Source organism: Centruroides vittatus, unplaced genomic scaffold, assembly GCF_030686945.1.
Source record: "Centruroides vittatus isolate TY-2023 unplaced genomic scaffold, ASM3068694v2 contig_579, whole genome shotgun sequence".
Lineage (NCBI taxonomy): Eukaryota > Metazoa > Arthropoda > Arachnida > Scorpiones > Buthidae > Centruroides > Centruroides vittatus.
The window spans coordinates 295,692-319,164 of record NW_027122347.1 but is presented as its reverse complement, the minus strand read 5'-3'; the positions used below and the strand labels follow the sequence as shown (position 1 = coordinate 319,164).

The 23,473-nt window shown below is 31.9% G+C and overlaps 1 protein-coding gene across 4 annotated transcripts in view; it reads left to right on the top strand.

Annotated features, from left to right (window-relative positions):
• The window catches only part of Ype (yippee zinc finger protein), a 41,496-nt gene that overhangs the window by 10,141 nt on the left and 7,882 nt on the right, over positions 1-23,473 (top strand). Inside the window, exons 3-7 of one of the 4 annotated variants that reach the window (XR_010881344.1) lie at positions 12,240-12,379; positions 15,658-15,713; positions 19,424-19,608; positions 19,674-20,424; positions 20,530-20,563. Coding sequence is in view for 1 of the 4 variants with exons in the window: in XM_067275061.1 (XP_067131162.1) it covers positions 19,448-19,608; positions 19,674-19,872 (360 nt within the window). In the remaining 3 variants the exon portion in view is untranslated. Of the gene's footprint in view, positions 1-12,239; positions 12,380-15,657; positions 15,714-19,423; positions 19,609-19,673; positions 21,182-23,473 lie in introns of those variants that run through there. The other 3 variants (XR_010881345.1, XR_010881343.1, XM_067275061.1) reach the window with 3 other exon arrangements.

Below are 23,473 nucleotides of genomic sequence, written 5' to 3'. Positions count from 1 at the left end.
TGTTGATGTCGACAGATGACCACTTCTAAAATCATCAGTGATACTTTCTCGTTCTTCACGAAAGCATTTTTTGTCAGTCATAAACCTGAGAATGTTTCATGGCAGATTCAATTTACCTAAATTGAATCTGCCATGAGCATTCTCAGGTTTATGACTGATGCATCTTCAAGGTCTCAGAGGGTTATTCCCCAATAACACAAAATTTGATATTTGCATGTTGTTCTTCCACAGACATTTTCACCAAATCCTGTTTCATGACATCTCACTAACATGAATGGAACAGTTGTCATCTTGCCAGCAAGTATGGATTTGTTTGAACATATTTCTCTATTTTTGACATGTTTAGCTAAGACATGCATTACATGTTCCCTTTTTCATTGCTTTAATTGACTAACCCAGCATAATTCTGGGAACTTTTTGAAGCTACCTTGTAGCGTCAAAAAATTTCCAGACCTTATTCTTATCCCGAAAAGTACCTTATCCAGACTATAATTAAAGGCAAATAATATTTATTTGCCTTTAATTATAGCCTGGATAATCTCTGGATATTGAAGGAAAAACTAATATTCCTAAATTGTTGAAGAAGTTCATTTCAATAAATTCAACAGAGATACAAGCAGTATGATATTAGAAATTTTTGCTGTTATTACTATTGTTATAACCTAAAAATAATTCAATTTGGAGTTGGTGACTAATAGAAAATCAAGCTTCATTTATTGGTTTTTATTTATCTATTTATAACATTCTGGAGTAAAGGTTAGTCAGTTGAGAGATAAGGAGGGTCATGAATGTAAGATGTTTCCAATCAGTGTGGTAATTAATCTACTACACTTACATGGTCTAACTTAATATAGGTTGGGAAGTAAATTTTTTTACCATTATTCCATTTAGTCTTTCTTTTAAGACCTTGACAATACTCCTATTACAACTCTTATATTTATAACTTTCTTTTCTTCCTGATCATTTATTTCCATGTATTTGCTAAACATTTATTATTATTAACTGTTTTTCTCTCACTTCAAAAATTTTTTTTTTTTTTTTTTTTTTGCCCAGTCAACATTTCTCTCTCAACTCTTTCACTCTTTTCCATTCATCTCTTTCTGCTTAACCTGTATACTTCTTTATTTTTTGCATTACCCATTCTTAAGTCCCTTTCTAGCATTTATACAACATTTAAATGGTTTCACTCCAGATCACTAATATCAAATTAGGCTATCAAATAAATATAGTAATTTATAATTTTTCGTGAAATTCATCTTAATGTTTTGAAAATAAACTATTGATTAACGATTATAGCAGATGGTAAGAAACTTGCATATTTAACGAAATTGTTAAGATTTTAGTGTACAGAGCCAGAAATGAAATTAATCTAAAATGCAATGAAGAATCAGAAATCTGGATTTGGTTTCTGAAAAATGTATATTAATTCCTTCTGATGGCAACTTTGTTGTTTATGTTCTGTAGCCTTTGCATTGTTGATGTTGTAGCATTCATTCAGAATTTGTAATTCCTTATTGGGATTGCTATTAGTGTGTTTCTTGTTTGATTCTGCAAATTATATTTTAAATTTTTATAAGTATTCTTACATTCCTTGTGTAATACTAGCTTGAACTTAGAACAGCTAAATGTCAATTACAGCATGTTTACAATACTTAATATGTTAATTTACACATATATTTGAAAATTTGGATAAGTTCTGGCTCTAATTAGTCTAGATTTTTGACACTCTACAATATAAATCTTTAACAGTGTAGTACCAAATTATGCATATTATCTGTTCAGATAATATACATAACTAGCGGATTAGCCCGGCGTTGCTCGGGCAAAGAGTAACGATAGCGAAGATTAAGATGATTACATTATAGCCAATCTTACCCGTTTTCACAGAATGTAAGAATTAGGTTCCCCTGTTTCCAGACTAATAGGAGAATTTTTAGATGGGTCTAAAAATATGTTCGATTTCCCGCAAAAACGCAAAACACTACATCCGCGCCTGTAAATCTTGCTTGCCACTTTCTCTTAACACTTCCATTGTTACGCAACACTTCCACTGTTAACACTTTCATTGTTAACACTTTCATTGTTAACACTTTCAAGTGTTAACAACCTCTCCCCCACGGGGGTAATTTCGAAAGATCCCTTCTTAGTGTATGTACCCTATTAAAACGCAATCAAAAACGCAAAAAACCACATCTAAAATAGTATAATAGAGGCCGAGCTCTTCAGGGAAAGACTTAATCCTCTCCCTCTCCCCTGTGGGGGGAGTTTCAAAAAATCTTTTCTTAGTGTACATTCTCGTGATGTACCCTAACTGTGTACCAAATTTCAACTTTCAACCCCTAACCGTTTGGGCTCTGCGCTGCTGATTATTATTGTTATCATCATCATCATCATCAACTTGTCTCATATATATAGATTTGGTCATTAGTTTTAGAATGAACTTTACCATTAATAGTGTTTTAGTTACATTTTATACTACAATAATGACTGATATTATACAACAGATATAAAACTTTAATTGTGTAGTATTTGCAACTTTAAAAATTTCTAAGAAAAATAATACAATCAATATTGACTTGAGTGTATTATCATTAACTTCAGAATTGACATCATAAATGAATATTTCCATTGATTTGGAATAATATCATTATTAATAATATGATAAAAACTGATTTAAAATTTTGTAATTTTTATCATTTTATGAAATATTCCTGTATTCATGTATTTATTTTGAACATCTTACTTAATCAAACATTAAACTATTATCTAATATATCAAAATTGCATGTGTCAAAGTTAATGATCAATGAGAAATAAATTAATTCACGAATTAGGTCATTAAGAAGTCATCTGAAATGTAAATGTAAATTAGCTATTTCTGCCTTGATAAGTAAGCAACCAAAAATGCTTTTCAGCCACTAATTAGTACATAAAATTATTATTATTTTTAAATTAAATACATAATTTTTTTCAAATTGCTGGGCGTAGAAGGGTAGATTCCATGTAAGGTTTCTTCAATGCCCCACATATTTAATTCAATTTTCCTTGACTTTGTTTTAAGATTTGGCTGGCCAGATGGTCAAGACGGTTAAGGCACCAGTTAACTACTCTGGAGGACCCAAGATTGAATCTGGGCAGGTTGAAAAATCTCAGGAATTTTTGGAGATTGTCTGTCTCAAATGTGTTGGGCTCCTTCCCTCACCACTCAACTGCCCGTGATAGACTTGAAAAAAGCCTTCTTAGTGCCCCAAGATGGAAAGAGTTTTAAAAAATGGTATTGTCCTCTAGGATTATAGTCTGGATATACTCTTGCTCTGGGATGCTCTAGTATAATTGATATTCATCTGTACAGTATAAAATGGGTTTGAGTTCTGTTCTGGATTAATATTTTCTCAATTCATTTAATTAAACTAAAAACTATTTTCAAATTATTAGTCTTAACCAAGATGTTGGCTTAACCACCAAACTTAATTATTATTTCCAAATTATAGCCCGACGATATACGGCAGTTGGTGGTGTGTCATTGCAATACATCGTGTTTTAGTGTAGTTGTTTATATTTATATCTATGCTTTGCCAGGTATGCGATGGCTGACTGAGTGCCTTGTGTGGATGTTTACAGGACAAAGGTGCTGAATGTGTCCCCAGTCATCACCGTAGTAACCAATGATGGTTATATCCTAATGTTAAATATACTGGAGGAGGAGATCGGACCGGAAGTCCGGGTAGCATAACTGGCAATCCATCTGCATGGTAAGCGGGAGTTGTGGGTTCGAGTCCCACTTCGGGCCAGTTCTTTTCTTCCAGTTTAATCTAAAATTATTTAATTAAAAATTATAATTATTAAATTTAATACGAGATGGTGCCTAATGCCTCCCTCTAGTGTCAAATTCATTTGTAATTTATAATTATCATTTTCAATTTATAGCCCAATGATTTACAGCAGTTGTTGGTGTGTCATTAATCTAACTTCTTAGTAATTTATTTTTTTCCAGTTGCATACGGTGATGCCTTGTATGTTGAATTTAGTTTGATCCAGGAGGCTATTAGAACTCTGAATTGTTTGAAGTCCAAATCAATTTTTTTCATTAGAAATAATGGAAAGTGAATTAATCCACTCCCTGAAGAACATCCATTTTGATAAACTTAAATAGCAAATAATTAATTTAAGGTAAAGATAATCCAATTAAATGCCCTAAATAATAAATTAAAGCACGAAAACAATAAGTAAATAAAATAAATAAATATGGTATAATAAAATGAAAATTGTATTTACAGGTACTCCTCACTTTACGACCAAGTTCCGTTCCGACAACTACGTCGTTAAGCGAATTGGTTGATAAGCGAGGAGCTCACGCCGGGAATATAGGATCGTTGTAAAATTATACAAATTATGCAACAAACTTCAAATTTATTCATAAAAAGACTATTATAGTACGCTATTAGCCTATTATAGTACATAAGACAATTAGTACGCGCAAGCCTATTATAGTATGCTTAGTGCGCATGTCACCATTCGCCACTGATCGACATTGAAGCTGAGAAAGGGGATTCCCCGAATTGCAGATCGAAACTCGATTGGTTGTAAGTGCGAGTGGTTGTTAAGCAGATAGGTCATAAAGTGAGGAGTACCTGTACTGTATCTTAGTGAGGAGTGGTGATGTCCAGTTTCTTAATTATTTCCTTGTTCTTAAGAAGGGTGCACACTGTTGACTTCAGCTTCATAGACATGGCTGTCAGATTCTATACATGCATACTCTTACACTTTGCAATAAATTCTTTTCACCTCAATCATTGATGCTGCAACTTTCTAGGTTTTTTGCTTTCACATTCTTATTGGATACCATGGTTAATAGGTAGAGTTAATATATTAATATATAACCAAACACATCAAAAATAAAATGATGCTTTCACAATGAGACTGGGCACACAACAGATGGCATGTACTGTACATGGTGAGTGTATTTTTTTACTGCACCTGCAGTTCAAACACAGAAGATCATTTGAACTACGAATGTAGAAATCGTCCATTGTTAAAAGGGACAAAAACCGATCAAAGATCGGATTTGACGCGTTAGTCATTTGAAACCGCGACGCATGAAAAAAAAGGAGAAAGATGTCGAAAGACAAAAAGGCCTAATGTAAAATAAAACGCAATAATTGTAATGAGTAATGATTGTAGACGAATGTCCTCCAGTATAGATGGACCTTTGACAAGTCGCTCGTATACGAAATTTAGATCATTAAAATTAGGAAAAAGGGAAAAGTTAATTATAAAAAGGAACATCACATCGAAGCATTAAATTTCAAAAATCTCTCAGATTAGACAACAATGGGGAAAATATGAGCGCAAGTTTCAAAGTTCCATCAATTCTTTCCAACCTGAGTAAACGGAGGGTGTCAAGTAGATTTGTCGAGGTGGTTCTTTCTCGTGACTCGAACAGGGTCGTTTTTCGCTTGGAAACAAGCGAGGACCAATCGAGAAAAGAGAAAGGAAGGACATGGAGCCAATTCAACATGAACAATACGAAAAAGAGAGATTGAAGTAATCGCCGAATTGGGAAGGACAAGAGACTTTTCCGAGAGGTTTCAAGGGAGACAGAGGTGTTCCAAGGTGTCCATCGAAAGGTCCGCCGACGCCAACCGACGAGTTGCTGCACCAGCCGCTGCCCCGGGGCCTTCTATCGAGCGACGATAGGAAACACATCGGCACAAAAACGTTCGATTACGTTTACCTTTGTAACGATCTGTGCATAGTGTGAGTTGTTTTATGTTTAAATAAACGGGTTTCTTTGTGAGACACTTATTGTCTGATGTCATCCTCCTCACACCCACACGAGAACGACCCTAGACCATCATTTGTCGCGGATTAACGATCGCCCCTCCAAAGGTCGGGCAACATTACACATGTACTGTACATGGTGAGTGTATTTTTTTACTGCACCTGCAGTTCAAACACAGAAGCATCATTTGAACTCTGAATCGAATCTCTTTCAAATTTAGCATTCAAACACTGGAACATTTGAAGTTAGAGTTGTCCGAAGTTTAAGGTAACACTGTATCTTATAATTTTTTATTTTAAAGCATGTTCTAGCCATATATATGTGTACTTCATTAAATATGTACGTATACAAAGTAAAACTGGTAAATAAATGATTGTCATCAGGTTTTAATTGTTCAAGGGTGTTTGAACAATCGTTCAATGTTGTTTGAATAGCAACCTGATTGTCATCATGTTGCTATTCAATCAGCAGATTTGTTTGTTGATAATTGAATACATTTGTTTTCCATTAAATAATTCAATGATTTGAAGTTAAATTCTTTATTTTCTTAATTAAAAGTTATAAGTAAAGTTGTTAATTAACTGTTATATTTATAATAATTTGGTATAAATTTAACTAATAATCTCCTTTTAATGTCACTGGATATTTTTATTTGGAAAACTTTATTAATAAATTTCTGGAGATATTAAAGTTTTTAATGATATGTCGCACGCCAGCAAGAAAGGTGACACAACTCAAAAAATAGCAATTTTGAGGTTATGTCATTGAAAAATACGTATGAAGTGTCACATCTCTATCTCGCAAAATAACAAAGTTATTAGAAAAGCAAGAAAAGTGACATAACTCAAAGACCTCATATATATTTAACTGATAACACCTCACATTCGACGAGAGCAGAGCTACAGATCCATAATTACTATACTATAGAATATAATAGAATTTACTGCCATAAATACCGTATTTTACGGACTATAAGATGCACTTTTTTCTTTGAAAAATTGCTTCCAAAATTCAGGTGCGTCTTATAGTCTGTAGTGTCTTATAGGTATTTTTTTTTTTAAAATTGCTTAAAAATTAAGGTGCGTCTTATAGTCCGTAAAATACGGTACTTATCTGAAATTTAAAAGCAGCTTATACTATAAGTTTTATAGTATTCTTTAAGTAAATTTTTCTCAAATACTGCATTTTTGAGTTGTCTCACCTTTCTTGCTGTCATGCGATATATATACATACACATACATACATACATACATACACACATCTCCAAAAACTTAGGTTTTATATATATAAAATCTTATTGATTTGATTGCCAGTTTAGATAAACACACAAATAAATTCATATGTATTAAAAATAAAAATACAGTCAAACCTGTTTTTATGCGCTCTTTTTATGTGCGATTTTTTTAATGCGAATTTTTAATTTGTGCGTATAGTTGGCGACTAGTCTCGTGCGATTCGTCACGTTGACTTATTATAGCTAAATAAACTTATATATAGCATAAATGCACTTATTATAGTAATATTATTGCATGAATATGCGAAAAACGAAATAATTTACTTTTTAAGTCAACAAAACACCACCTGGACAAAAATATGTAAAACAGACGATAGACCAGACGATGCAGTCAAGTGCTGACATCTGTTGTCAATAAATTCTATTTTGTACGGTTTTGAGTTATTTTCTATGTGAGACTTTTTTATGCGGTCAACGGGGACCGCATAAAAAAAAAAATATTTTTAATTGTGTCGCGAAAACTATTATTCATACACACATCTCCAAAAACTTAGGTTTTATATATATAAAATCTTATTGATTTGATTGCCAGTTTAGATAAACACACAAATAAATTCATATGTATTAAAAATATATATAATATTAGCATTACAAATTATTATTTTAAAAATATATTTGGAATGTAATAATTTTAATAGTGAGTGCTATCAATTAAATTCTTTTGACTTGCTATTGCTTGTAAAATTCTATTTTAGAATAACAGTAGTTCTATCTAATTGTTCTCTCAAATTAATTGCCTTGATGATTTTAGATAAGATACAAGGTATATATCTTACCTAAAATTGACACCTGTTTATCTTATCTAAAATTATAAAGGCAATTAATTTGGTAAACTCAAATTTAAACTTTTGAGAAGTTATTTCTGGTGAATAGGTGTCACATGGTGTCACGGTTTTAGTGTGCCAGCTGGTTTCAGCAGAACAGTGCCACGTGCCATGCCACTAGGGAGACGATAGCAATGATGTGGATGTTCCTTGCAGAGTGCATAATTTCCCAAAATTTGTAGCCACTAAGATCTCCAGACTTGACATCTTTGATTTTTTTCTGTGAAGACTCTTGAAGAGTGGAGCATACAGAAATAATCCATGTAATCTAGAAGAACTGAAACAACATAATAGAAGCACCTCAATTAATCACATCTGAAAGGCTGCTGCATGTGTTATGAAACCTGCAGACACAACGACTTCTGTTTTCAGGAAGAAAGCAAATATTTTCGGTTCCTGTTATGATGTAAAGAATTCATTATTGTTTACACTATTTACGTATACAATTCCCATACTTACATGTTTATTCTAATACAGAATAAATTTTAAAAGTTTGAGTTGGGGGACTTTATGGATACCCCTGTAGATGTGTGTTTGTTCCAATAATATAATTGAATAACATTCTTTTAATTTGTACACTATCCTGAATTATTCTACAAAACTTTAATCTTCTTATTGTCTATTGTGACAAGGAACCATCTATTTGTTTAGCACATCAGGTAATGGATTGGGAAATTAAAGTGTTGTGGAGCGGTCCAGAATAGTTTACAAATTAAGAGAATGTTATTCAATTAGATTATTAGAACAAATTATACTCGTAGCTTATCTAACAACAAGAATATTCACTTATCAAAATTTATAGAAATTTAGTGAGATGTTATGTAAACAAACAATATAAGGAAAAGTCAAGCTTTGAGAACTGAAACTATTATGAACAAATAATAAAAGTCATATATTATATAATATGCCATAGTTAATTAGGTTTTTATTATATATATTCATATACAGAATGACCCCAGCGGTGCAGCGAACATAACTGGCACCCGGGGCACGACACTTTATTGGCGCCCCCCTCCAGAAACACATATAGTTTGTCTTGGAGACCATTTGGGGGGTGCAAGGGTGTGTATCATGCACCCCCCTCGCTACACCACTGAATGACCCAACAGATAGTTAATTGAGATAAATTTTAAGATTAGTGGTGACTATTCTTAAAGTAATGTCAAAATATTTCTTGATTAACATTTTTTTTGACCATCCTGTCTGTATAAATAAAATCTAAACTTGTTAGGCATTTGTAAATTTAATTAGATAGTGAAAATAGTGAATATTATTTCAGCCGTTAGTTGTTAAAGAAGTCGTTACCATGACTAATTTAATTAAACAAAAAGTTTTTGTTCTTCACATCTGCATATGACTAATGTTATTTGATTACATTGTAGGTTGTAGTGATGTCATTTATTTTTTCAGAATACTCAATGAACATCATCGTACTTAAAAATTATTTCTGCTAAGATAACATTAAATATGTAAGAAAAGAATTTACCAGTTTGCATAATATGCCTTGTTGTAACTATCAATCTTACGATGCGTAGAAAAAATATTGATTGTGATTAGGGATTGCATTACCTGTTAAAAATGCCTAGGGTAAATATATCAGTAATTTGATATTTTTTACTGTTAAATTTGGGAAAAATGGGTATGTACAAAACAATGTTTTGAAGACAAATATTTATTTATATACATTTCCACATATACAGCGATACCTCAGTTTTCGTCGATAATCTGTCCGAAAACAATCGACGAAATCTGAAACCGACTAAAACCAAGGCAATTATTTCCATATGAATTAATGTAAATCCAATTAATTTGTTCTAGACACTCCAAAATACATACCAAAAACACATTTTATAGATAATAAATATAGTGTTCAATACTAAAAACAATAAGAATTTAATATAAAATGAATATAAAACACTAATGTAATGAATAAATGACCATTTAACATGGAATTCGAAGGGCTGTTGGTTCTGGAAACTTTCTTTGGTCCCATAATGGAGCTAAAAGAAAAGCAATGGAATTGTTTGGCTTTTTTTAAACTCTTTCTGCCCTGTGGGCACTAAGAGGGCCTCTTTTAGCAAGCCCATTATGGGTTCGGCCATGCCCACAATGGGATGGCTGGGTGGTGAGGGATGGGGCCAGATATATCTGGACAGACCACCACTCGAAAAATTCTTGGGGATTTTTCGACCTGTCCGGATTCGATCCCGGGTCTCCCAGAGTGGTTGGCTGCCACCTTGACCGCTCAGCCATCCGGCTGTCATAGAGGAGTTGTTTGGCTAGATGCATAGGCTAATGCTCACACAACGAGAAACAATGTCAAACTGAACAGGAAAATGCATGGCTCACCCTTTGTTTTCACAAAATTAGCAGCGAGGTCATATGGACGTGCCAATGAAATCAGAGGCAACTGACAAAAACTGAGACAAATTTTTATCAAAAAAAAATTGACAAAAACCAAAACTGACAATAACCGAAGTCAACAAAAACTGAAGTATTACTGTATTTAGAATTTTATTTATAAAAGACACAGTAGCAGCAATTTTTTTATTTATATCAGTGGCACCAAACTTTTTGATTGGCAGGACCTTGTCCACTATGGCCTAATGGATAAAACCACTAAACCTAGTAGTTGGTTGTGGGTTGCAACTGATTAATGGGCTATCCTCATGGAGTTTTCTGAGTTTTCTTTGTGTGTCTAACACATAGAGGGCCAATTTTCTATAGAAAAATCCTCCAGGAGGTTCTTTTCCTGGCAGATTCTCATACATTGTGTTGCCTTATCCTATTAATCTTGGAATCTTAAGCAGGCCATAAATATTTCGTATATTTCATATAAACTAAAAGTAGGCCTGTATTCAATCATTTAATAAAAGTGATATGCCAAATATGTTTTCAAGCCAGATTAATGTTCCATGGACCTGAATTGGCCTGGAGATCATAATTTGGGCACCACTGATTTAAACTGCAAAAGTAGTTTACATCATTTTTCTTTTAAATTATTGCTTTATAGTTCTTCACAATTTTTAAAGTATTATCTTACAACACTAAGCTATAGAGTTTGGCAATTTGTTTCTTTACCCTTAAGGACAAGAATCACATATCAAAATGTTTTAACAGTTTAACATTCAGCATATTACTAAAGAACATAGGCCAGAATCCCTTCATTAATCAAATACTTTTTAATCTGGCATGTATATCTATCTTTCTTCAGGCAGACATGCAGTGTACACCAATATATATATATTTATTACTTTATTATTTGCTTATTACTATATACAATCATAAGCAGGGGTTGAAAATTTAGCCACTTTTTTATTACTGGTAAATTACTAATAATTTTCTAAATTTTGACTCCAAATGAAAAAATTAGCACCATTAGTGTAGATTATAAATGCTACTTCTAGCTATAAACACCTCCATTGAGAGCCTGTATGGGGCATAGGGGTAAAGCACTGCCTTTTGTCCCTTAATAGCCTTTTTTTAACAAATGAAATATGTTCAATATTTGTTAATAAAAAGTAGTCTTGAAGAGTTTATTTTTTGTTATTAAAAATAATAAATTTTATGGAGGAAGGACTATAACCTTGAAGCTTTCTTCGGGTCTGGAGAAAATTTTCCAGCTTTCCCTCTCAATGGCCCTTACTGTAAATAAACATTTTATTAAATTTCTTTGTTTATAGGATAACATTGAGTTCTTTTATCAAACAGGATAAGTGTATCTTTGTAGTTTATCTTGTTACAATATTAAAAGCATTGCCAACACTACAAGCATCTAATGCAGTAAAAATTTCTTGTTCGAATGTTTTCAATTGTCTTAAACAATCTTCTTCAGGAAATTACAATCCGAAAGAATGAATACCTAACAGTCTTTTAGAATGTAATTTATCGGAGAAGATCGTTTAAGATGATTCGAAAACGTTTGAATAAAGAAATTTTTACTGCATTAGATGCTTGTAGGTTGGTAGTTGTACAAGTGCAGTTCCTCAAGGAGTAATAAATTAAATGCATTATTATATTATTACAGTAGTCCCTCATTATATCACACAAGTTGGTAGAAAACCAAATGAGTGATATAATGAATGTATTTATTTATCTGTTTTGTCTATTTTGAAACTCCATGCTGATGCCTTTTCTTTACAGGTTGAATTTCATACAATGGCAAATTCAATGTCAAATACTGGAATAAGATAGTATTTCTTTGCCAGTAAAACTCCAATAGCAACTGATTTGGCTTTTGGCTTTAATTGAATTGTTATTATATAAATAAAACTCGTTTATAAAATACTTTTTGCATATTTTGATAAACTAATAAATAGATCTTTTTTTTTTCTTTTTAGATATTCCGATTTTAAGAAGCGAGTTTCGTCTAAAATGCAAATGCCACTGAACAGCTATGCAAATTAGTAGTTGTGAAGTACTAATTGTGTACTGAATAAGCATATGTGATTATATATTGATAAATTGATTTCAAAAAAAGGTAAGAAAATTTCATTCAAAAGTGATTTAAAATTTTTATATCTAATTTAATTTCTTTTACAGGAATCTTAATTATAAAAATCATCGAATAACTCAGAATTTTTACTATTCAATATACAGTTGTCCCTCGATAATCCGACAGGTATGGGACCAAAGGGGTGTCGGATTACCAAAAGTGATTACATATTTGGCGTTGTTTTGCTAGCAGTAGCCTACAATATTCCTACATTTTATGAGTAAAATGCTGCCTAGGTTAATACGGAAATGAAACACACATTTCAGTTAACTAAAACATGTTTATTAAAGAAATATGGAAGCCAATAAATGTACGTATAGTATGTATAGGCATAAATAATACAGTAAGTACAGAACTGATCATGGAAAACACAAGAAATATGTGTCGTGTAAGAATTGGGTGGGGAGATTCATGTTGCGACATCCTTCTGTGCAAGCAGACACGTGACGGGGACTATGGTGACCTTGACGGGAGGTTTGTCGGACTACCGAGCATGTCGGATTACAAAACGTCGGACTATCAATGAACAACTGTAGTTGCTTATTTAGTAGAACTAAAATTATCATTAGTTAATGCTTTGCTTTTTTTTTAATGCTATTAGGCAATGGTGTACCATACTAACAATTTTCTGACAATATATACAAGGTGTTCATAAAGTCTATGTCAAGTTTTAGAAATTTATTGTGTGAACACGATGAGAGCTATTGACAGTTCACATGTGCCATAGCATAGGTAGACTCACAAAGTTTCTCTCCCATTGCTACTTGCATACTGTTGACTGTAATTGTACACACTTTCTCGGACGTCATATTTCTCGATCACTCGACAAGTTAAAACGGTCCTCGATAAATTTGGTTATAAAGATAATAAACATAAAAATGTTGGGTTAATGTTATCTATGGTTCCAAAATGGCGGCTCATCTCTGATTCCAGCAAATAGAAGAAAGAAAACGGTGGGGACGCACATCCTAACCTAACCTAACCTATTCTAATAAATTACCATAATTACCAACAAAATTATTACAATAGGTTAGGTTAAGTTAGAACGTGCGTCCCCACTGTTTCCTTTCTTCTATTTGCTGGAAGCATAGACGAGCCGCCATTTTGGAACCATGGGTAACATTAACCAAATTTTGTTACTGATGAAATAATGTTGTTATTCTCTGTTTATGTTTGGATTATCTATTTCTCTACTCTATGAAAGGATGTTATGTTTACTAAATTAGTTCGATCAAAGGTTGAATATTATAAACTGTTGTCTGGAGGATTTGTTTCTACATCTTTGATAAAGTTTTTCAAGCATTTAGAAGCAATCTCCCAGACAACAGCATATAAAATCATTAATTAAACTGAACATAATAGCTTATTATTTTCCTATTAAAGAAATGTTTATCTCATATCATACTTTGGTTAAAATGCAAACAAAATTGTTGATAATGTTCAATATAAAAAATTTTATTTATTAATTAATAAAAGAATTTGATTTGATCAAACGTACAAGTAACTTTAAAAATTTCCAAATGATAATGGTGGTTATATCAATTTGTAAGCAATTTATATTCCTTGGTCTTGCTTTGTGTTTCATTATGTTTATTCTATTCTCCATATGAATTTTTCAAATTTAATTTCAAAATTCAGTTTTGGCTGACAAGCTCATTATTTTCTTTATGACAACATCAATGTTTCTAATGTTTTGTAGATTATAAGGAGTGTGGACTGTTAATAGTGAGGTTGACACTGAAGTTTTAAACACTTATACGTGTACGTCGGATGTTTGGCGCCACTTTCCCGTAAGCCTAGAAGTTTGACGATGGCGTTTGGAAAGTCAGTGGAATCGTGCTCGACATTCCAAACACCATTGTCAAACTTCTAGGCTTACAGGAAAGCGGCACTGAACGTCCGACGTACACGTTTTTGCGTTTAAAACTTTGGCTTCAACCTCGTTAATAACAAGACTGGCCTAATTTCAGGAGGTGACAAAATATCAAAAGTATAATTAGGAAAAAAGCTATTATCCCAAAATGCTTAGTTTTGCAGATAAAGGATGGTTAAAGTGCTACAAATTATTTTTTAATATTTCAAAAACAATACAAGATATTTAGTCGACATTTTTTGTATGCTTTTGCTGTAGGAAGCTTACATTTTTAAAGGTTTTTGTGTGTTCCTTTTTTGCTATGGAAGAGTGTGTGGGTTGCACATTTCTTTACAAAATGTATGTGATGCCACTGAAATACTAATTAATTTTGATGTTTTTTTTAATCTAAATCAAATTTAGCACACACTGTTTTGTTCTTTTTAGTATATTTGCAGAATTGCGGAACATTTAAGATTACCGAAACATGATGCAATGGTAACTTTCTTTGCTAAATTTGATGTAGATTTCTTTTAATCTACAGATGCAGAATCTTCAATGCATCTGTACGATAAGCAGAAGTTGTGAGTTTAAGCCCTGCTCTGGTTCTACTTTTCTTCCAAAATATTCTATATAGATAAATAATTTATGATATTATTTTGTATTTTATATCAAAAAGAGAGAAATTGAAATATATTTTAATCACTTTTTCATCTATAATTATTAGGCTGCATTTATGCAGTTGCAAGAAATGCAAGAGGGGAGCGGAAAACAGGAAGAGAGGGAAACCAACCAAACCAATAGCGTGCCTACAGGAGTACTCTCCTTGTTTTCACTTTAGTTGCATTCATGCAAAAGCTGGGAAAGAAAAGTGAATTTTACAACAAAATAAAACGAAAAATAAATGAAATTACTCTATTAGCATTCCCCTCTTTTGTGCGGCTTTCCTGTGCTTTTTACAACTTCTTGGGTCATTTTCTTCATATTTGACAGCTTGCCGGTGTTCCCGTCATCACCGTTTTATGTTGTTGCACATGGCGAGGCTGTCAAATTACTGTGCATATGCCAACTCGGGAGAGGAGAGAGAAATACAAGAGGATGAGAAGTTGGTATATTTCTCACACGCGACACACACAAACGCCATTTCCTTCTCTTGCATAAAATACATTGTGACTGTGAATTCTGATTCAAAAAGTTCTGTTTTGTCTGTTTTTTCCTTTTTTTTTTTTTTCATTCCTGCATAAATGCATCCTAACAGTGTGAATTAACTAGAAAGGAAAGCTATTTTAGAAATTAATATGTTGATTGTTCTATTGCCAAATTTGTAACTAAGTCAATAGACATTTATTCTGTATATAACTTTTTATGTAAAGTAACTAGCTATTTAATATATTATTATTATTTTATACAGAGTTTTAAATTTCCATTAAAAGTATCCTTAAGATATTGAAGATAAGCTTATTTCAGGTATGTTTTAAAATAAATATAATAAAATTGTATAAATGTAAAGATAATTAAATTTGTAAATATCAATTTTCCAGTTTGCTAATAAAATATTAACAAGTAATTACAGACCTAAAGAATTTGTTTATTGGCATTGATATACATATTTTATGTAATAATGGCCCTATCTGTAATAATTGCCCTAATTGTAATAATTCCTGCCTATCTTAGCACTAAACAATAGGCAGGAATGTTATTTGGTGTGAATAAAAAAGTATGGACTATTATAAAGTACATTATATTTACATATGAAATATATTATAATGAAAAAGTATTAAAAATTTATGATAATTCAGATTTTGTGGGCTGTTGACATTGGGGGCCCTGGGCTTAAGGCCTATTAGTCTCTACGTAGATCCGCCCCTGTACACAATACATGTATGCTGACTGGTAATGCAAGCTTTTGATACAATCTGGCCATGTTAAATGCTTCGAATGATGTCACGTGCATGCACTTGTTTGCTGCGGCAGACCTCCACAGGAGCAAGCAATCGAGTTCTCGCAAGCATCACACTGACTTAAAACGGCTAGCAACTAGCTGCCAATGTAAAAGTAAACACAAATGATAAAAGAGTTTACATGTTAGAATAAACTATTATTGGCATATTTGTTCTCATATAAAAAGTACATCGACAGTCAAAACTTTCTCTTAAGCATGCGGCACATGCTAAGCAAGCCCAGAGAATTTGCCCCTGATGTTACGCAAATCCATGCAACACGAAACGAAGGACTAGTGCAAAACATAGGGTTAGGTTCCGAAAGTTAGCAAAAGTATACTATTTTTTTCGATTATGAAGAGAAATATGTTTATTAAAGCAATCAATAATTAACTGACAATCACAATTAAAAGTACTGTATTATGCGTTAATATTAATTTTAGTTAAACCAGTATTGTTGTCTTTTGAGCTTTTTTGTTGATCTCGATCAGCAATATCTTCATTTTTTATGGATGACAAAATAAAATATGTTACTAATTGAAAAATTGTTCTAGTGTATTGTGTTTGTTCAGTTGAGTATCAAGTGTTTTTTTATCCAGAATTTGAGTTTGAATACCAAATTGTTGAGAGTTGGGAACAATTCAAGTACTAGATATCACTGTGTTTCGTTTATCATTTTTACAAATGATTACTTACCTATGGGTAAAAAAAGTTTAACAACAATTACCTAAAATTGTTTAAATAAACAAACTTTACTAAGTATGAAGATTAATCTGTAAAAACAAAACACAATGAAAATCTCAATCTGAAAGCAATGACATCGTCATCTGGCTGACGGAAAGCTCGGACAAGGAAGAAAACAATTGCACCGTCAGTTTTCGTTAGAATAAACCTGACGATAGGTTCAAAACAAATTGAAATTAGAAGTATTTAAAAATCTGTAGGCAAATTTGAGACAACACGCATGCTTACTCGAAGAAAAACATATCGAATAACAGAGTTTGTACTTAATTGTGAAATTTTGTATGGAGGATTTCCCGAATTCTCAAGCTGTGTCAGAGAGAGGGCACATTGTACAGGGGATATCCCCAATTTTCAAACCATGTTAGAGCAAAACAGTGTTGTAGAAGTGTCGTGTTATACGATGGATACCTATGTACGCTTTTACCAATATACATTAAATGACACGAATATTTAAGTTTTTAATCCTGTATATTGATACTATACAAAATTAACTAAATGTAAGACATGCAAAAATATATTTTTGCATATCTAACAATTAATTTTGTATTTTTTGCCGAGAATAAAAATATATTTTCTTACATAGTACCAAAGAAATTCACTCGTGCGCTTAAATTTATCACGTTTGGTTTACATAGAAAAATAATCAAAAATACTTTTGTATGTAATAAATCTGAGTTCTATTAAATAAAAGCAGAATATTTAATGCATAATTATTTTATTTTATTATTATTATTAGCCAATTTTTTACACTAATGTATCTAACAAATTAATATAACATTTATTTATTAAAAAAATATTAAACTAAAGTAAGAATTAAATCGTAACAATACACTGATCATTTTATGTAAAATTCAGTCTAGTTCTTTTCTCCTTCAGGCTATATATTAAAAATTTTATTATTGATCATTTCTCTTTAGTATTGAGTGTAATTTGTTTATTCTCGATGTTTTTTCGAGAACTTTGGCTACAAGAAATTTTACCAAACGGTATGTACTTAACTGCATTTTTTTAAGTGACAATTCGAATTCAAATGATTAGCTTGAATGATTAGACTTGCCTTGATAATAAATGGCGCCTTATACTTCAAATTTAATTCATTCCAGGAGGCTGTTCAAACACTGAATTGTTCAAAGTTTTTTCCATTAGAAATAACAGAAAGTGAATTAATTCATTTTCAGACCCTAGACAATACCATTCTGATAAACTTAAACAGTAACCGTGCATAATTGAAGGTAAAAATAACACAATTAAATCTCTAAATAATAGATTAAAACATAAAAACGATAAATAAAATTCATAAATACTGTATAATAAAATGAAAATTACATTTAATGGTTGAACACTTCTGCATCTTAAACATGGATCCACAACACTTGTACCACTTTCGTGCTTAGTAATAAGTTCCTTTCTCACCTCAGTCGTCAATACTTCTAAGGCTTCGTTGCTTCCACGCTCTTGGATGTCATGGTTAATAGGTACGGCTTATATATTAATACAAGATGTTTTCACAGCAAGAACGAGAGACAACCTGGACACGTAACAGCATTTACGCAATGCATTTTTTCACTGCATGCGAAATTTGAATGTAGAAACATAATTCGAACTCTAGGTTGAATTTCTCCCGAATTTAGCATTTGAACTCTACGAGGTAACACTATTTAAAATTGTTTCTCTATGTATTTAGTCTAGTGTTCAAGAATAAACAGTTGTTTTTATTCAGTTGCTATGCTGCAGGAAACCATTTTTAAATTGTGATTTTATGAAATCCCTACGTATACCCGAAATTAATTGACTGCATGCTTTGGAGATTTGCAGTACTTATTAAAACTGAAGGTGAAACAGTTCACTGTGCATCTATAAAGAGTCTGTGGGAATTACTTTATCTATGAGCAATATTTGAACGTTTAGTGATATTTTTTCATGTGAAATTTGTCAATGTATATTGTCCAGTATATAGTAATACACTCTATTACAAAAAAATCAACATACTTTACAGCTAGTGCACAATAATAATCAAATTCTGTATGTGAAATGATGGTAAAAAAATAAAAAATCTTATTACAATAATATAACATGAGGATATATCATTAAAGAATGATTTTGTCACAAATGTTATAAACCAGAAAATGACAAGTACAGTTTGTCAATTAATGCAACACTGATCAATGTCAGAAAATGTCAAAATAATACACTAACTGATAGGAAATAAGTGTATTTTTGGTGTGGAAACAAAGTGTGTTACCTTTAAAATATGAGAATCCATTTTGTAACTCAAAACTAGGTTACAAAAAATACAAAAATCTAATTAATTTTGACTCGTCGATGGAAATGGTATTACACCCAACAAAAATACAAATAATCCAACCATTTAGTGTGAATAATTCTATATAATTCCTTTGTTTCTATTTAATTATTCCAATAAGTAATTTTTTAACGAATGTTTGTAATTAGTTTGATCTATTCCAAAATTTATACAAACTTTTTTCTTTTCAGAAATCAATTTAGCGCTCGGACACTATGGGACGAATCTTTCTCGATCACATCGGTGGTTCTCGTCTCTTTTCTTGCGCTAGTTGTGATACCATTCTGACGAATCGCAACGAATTAATCAGCACGCGCTTTACCGGAGCCACGGGACGAGCTTTTCTTTTCAACCGAGTCGTCAATCTCACGTACAGGTAAACGTAAGTTTTAAACATATAAATTTAAATTTTAAATTTATTAACAAACGTTTAAATTATAGCGAAGTTCAAGATCGCGTAATGTTAACGGGAAGACATATGGTTAGAGATGTATCGTGCAAGAATTGCGACACGAAATTAGGTTGGATATACGAATTCGCCACAGAAGAAAATCAACGATACAAAGAAGGAAGAGTGATATTGGAGAGAGCCCTCGTCACCGAAAGCGACGGCATCGAAGAACACATGGGAGACGATTGATTTAAACACGGCCGGAGTAAAATTCATCGATATATTTTACATCATTATGTAATGATGAGATTAGTTTGTATTTTCATTTTTTTTTAATTGAAACATGTATTGGCTATGGAGTTCTTCAAACTAGTTAAACGAATGACTATCCATAAAAAAAAACCAGTCTATCCTTTAGAAACTGTTTGATATGGGAACCCTATTTATATTTAAAAACCTTCGTGATAAGTAGAATTTTAGATTTTTATGAAGGAAGAAACAGAAAAAGAAAAAAAAACAGGAATTTTTTTTACAGCTAGCGGTGCAGTATTTATTTATTTTTTTGTAAGCAGCTGAAACAAAATAACTAAATCTTACCTTTGAAGTTATGTAAACGCAGATTATTATTTATAAAAAAGAAAATATATTAACCGTACCGAGAGTATTCTAAACAATTTTGCCGGACGAATTTTGCTGATTTCTTACTTAAGCAACATGCATAAAATCCATCATAAATATAAATTATAATCATTTTAAAGGATTTTATCATCACATTCAGACTACTTTATAAGAAAAGAGTATGTAAGTATTGTCTGTATTCATATTTAATAAATTCATAATCAATGTAAATAAACAAAAAAAAAATATAAATGTATAAAATATCCTTAAATACATATTTTCTAACAGATCCTATATTAAGAAAAAAATAATTATTATATGGGTAAGTTTCACATCTGTCGTTAAATATTTATCTTAAATGTCTATTTACTAACCCTTTTTTTTTTGGTAAATATTATATATTTTATGTTTGACTTGATATATTTTTATAAATTTATATTCGTGGGTAGAATTTTTCATTGTGATCTCTAAGGTAAACGTCGACGTTTCAGCCAAAAAAAAAAACCATAATTTCCTCTAATGCAACAATGTTATCGAAGCAGTATTCTGTGTTCCGAAATTGATCTTAGAAGTTAACGTAAAACTATGCCTCTCTAAAAAATTATAACTGTTTAGTGTGCATATGGACCAACTTTTTTGGTTTACATATGTTTGTAAAAGTGACATTTCATTCTCAAATGCTGTGGTCTTTAAAAAAAAAAAAAAAAAATGGGGGTATAGAGCCTATCGACAATCCTATAAAGTGGAACACGTTCTATTTTATGTGAAACAAAAGTATGATTTCGAATGCACTATAATAAATAGTAGTAACGAACAATTCTTTGATATGATTTCCTTCCGACAGAAGGTTCAAATTAACTACTTTTATCCTAAATTATGTAAGTATTGTATATTTAAATGATGTTATCATCAAAATAAAAAGTGCACAATGTGAACCTAACCTGATTCATTAATTTGCATAATTTATATAGTTACAGTTTACTACACAAATAAAAGTGTATAAATTTGATATTTAAAACCATTCTGATCATATATTTACATAGAAATTTGCAAGTTTTAAACGAAACTACAATCTTTAATGCCGCTTGTTAATTTTTTTCGAACAATTAAGCATGCAAAACTTTAACTAACCAATCAGAAAGAATAATTCTCCATTTCGGTGATGATCTGCGGACCATGTCGGGAGGCAAACCACCCCACCAATGCCCCGTCCACTTCTTTTTGTGTAAAAATTACTCTAGGTGCATGTCAATAAATTTTGCGTATTTGGTAACCTATACGCGAGATAAATGTTGCATAAGAGTATTCTTTCTTCTGCTAAACAGCATACGGAGTGGCATCTTTGAAAGGCGACTGGGTCAATCTGTAGGCACCTATTTGTAATCCATGTGGTCCAGGACCATAATTTGAGAACCATTGTCCTATACAGTTTTCTTACAATATATACCACACAAGCTCAAATCCTCAAAAACAAATTTATAGAACCAATATTCTTATGATTAGAATACAACCATTGCGAGATTCAAGAAATTGAAATATCGATGCGTCAGAATATATTGTTTCTGTTATTGTTTTTCTCTACTAAAACTATAAATTAACATCTGTATAAGTAAACAAGATACTAAATTTTTCATAGGTATCGGTAATAAAGCAGATTCCAAATTATTCCGATAACTAACCCTCGGGTTTACACGTTACAATATATTTTTGTCGTCGATACGCAAGACAGACTCCCGCATTTGGCTTTCCCGTCGATTTTCCGACGCCAATTATGCTAATTTTATGAATATATTTTTCCGTATTTAATTTCACCTATTTCTTTAAAATTAATTAGATAAAATTTGAATTATAGTCTTGAAATAATTACATAGTTGTTAATTAATCTAAACGCATCATTGAAGTCAATCCACATGCGGATGGTACAGTACCCGGACTTGTATGTCAGTTATTTAACAATTCTAGTTATTCATTAATGGAGTCTATTTTCCAAAAAGTCCTTTATTATAATTCTTAAAAATACTAGAATCTTTAACATAATCTATAAGGACACAGTACAATGCATCTAAATAAATGGAGCTTTTAAAAATAAAGTCTGACGAATGGTCTTGTTCTCTTCCAACATTCAAGTAAAACGTAATCCTCCATCCAGACATGTCTTTTTCCAGTCTGCATCTATTTCCTTTAATATCTCAGGAGATAGGGAAAAGGTTAAGAAATGAAATTTGGCATGGTAACTTGTATATAAGAGGCATTGATGCTATTAAATTTTGCAGTACGCAACTTAATGGAGTGGAAAAACAGAGGGGGGGATCGTGTGTCATATCTCAAACGGGGTTGGACTTAATGGAAATTTTACTTGTTTCATTATTAATTTAAATTGTCTTTCTTTCTCTTTTAATAAATATATTCCAGTTAAAGTAGCACAGTGGAATAGTAGTTCATAAGCAAAACTTAACTTGCCACCAGAACCATCAAATTCTTTGACGTCAAGAAGTCAATTAGGGTCCATAAAATCCAGACTTTACTAACAAAATATCTGTGATTACAGTAAGTGGAGTCCACTGTATATAGCTTGCTAGGATAGAAATAGTTTTTTTGTGTAAAATTCAAAAAATTAATTATTTGTTTTCATTTTTGTCAGCTACGATGCAATTAATTAACATGCTACGATGCAAGTTAACCGAGGTCAGTCCATAGTCTTTTATTTGTGGGAGTGCTTGAAAACAAACAGTCCCACAAGTAGATACAAAATGCAGACCGTCTAAAAAGAGTGATCGAGTAGATAACACCACCGAACGCTGGTAGTTGGTCGTGTGTTCGTGCCTCGTCAACAAGCTGGCCAAGTGGAGTTTTCCAAGTCTTCATTGTGTCTAACATCTAAATACAGCCAATTTCCTGCTAGTCCTCCTGTGAGGCAACCCCCTTGGTAGATCACCTTTTTTTATCAATTCAGTCCAATTGTACTGAAAGAAATCATTTTGGATGCATTTGCAAACATAACACCAGATGTTTTGATGCACATTTACCACAAGTGGATGAATTCACACAGGGCTATTGTATGGGACCCGAGAGTAGAGCAGACTCCTTTAGCTATTGTTCTTATGAACAAATGAAATAATGTTTCTTTATTACTATAAACAATCTTAAAGATCTCATTTTCTGTTAACAAAAGCAACATTAATTCTATAGGGATGGGGACCACTGGGCCCAAGTCTTCTGTGGGTCTGGAGAA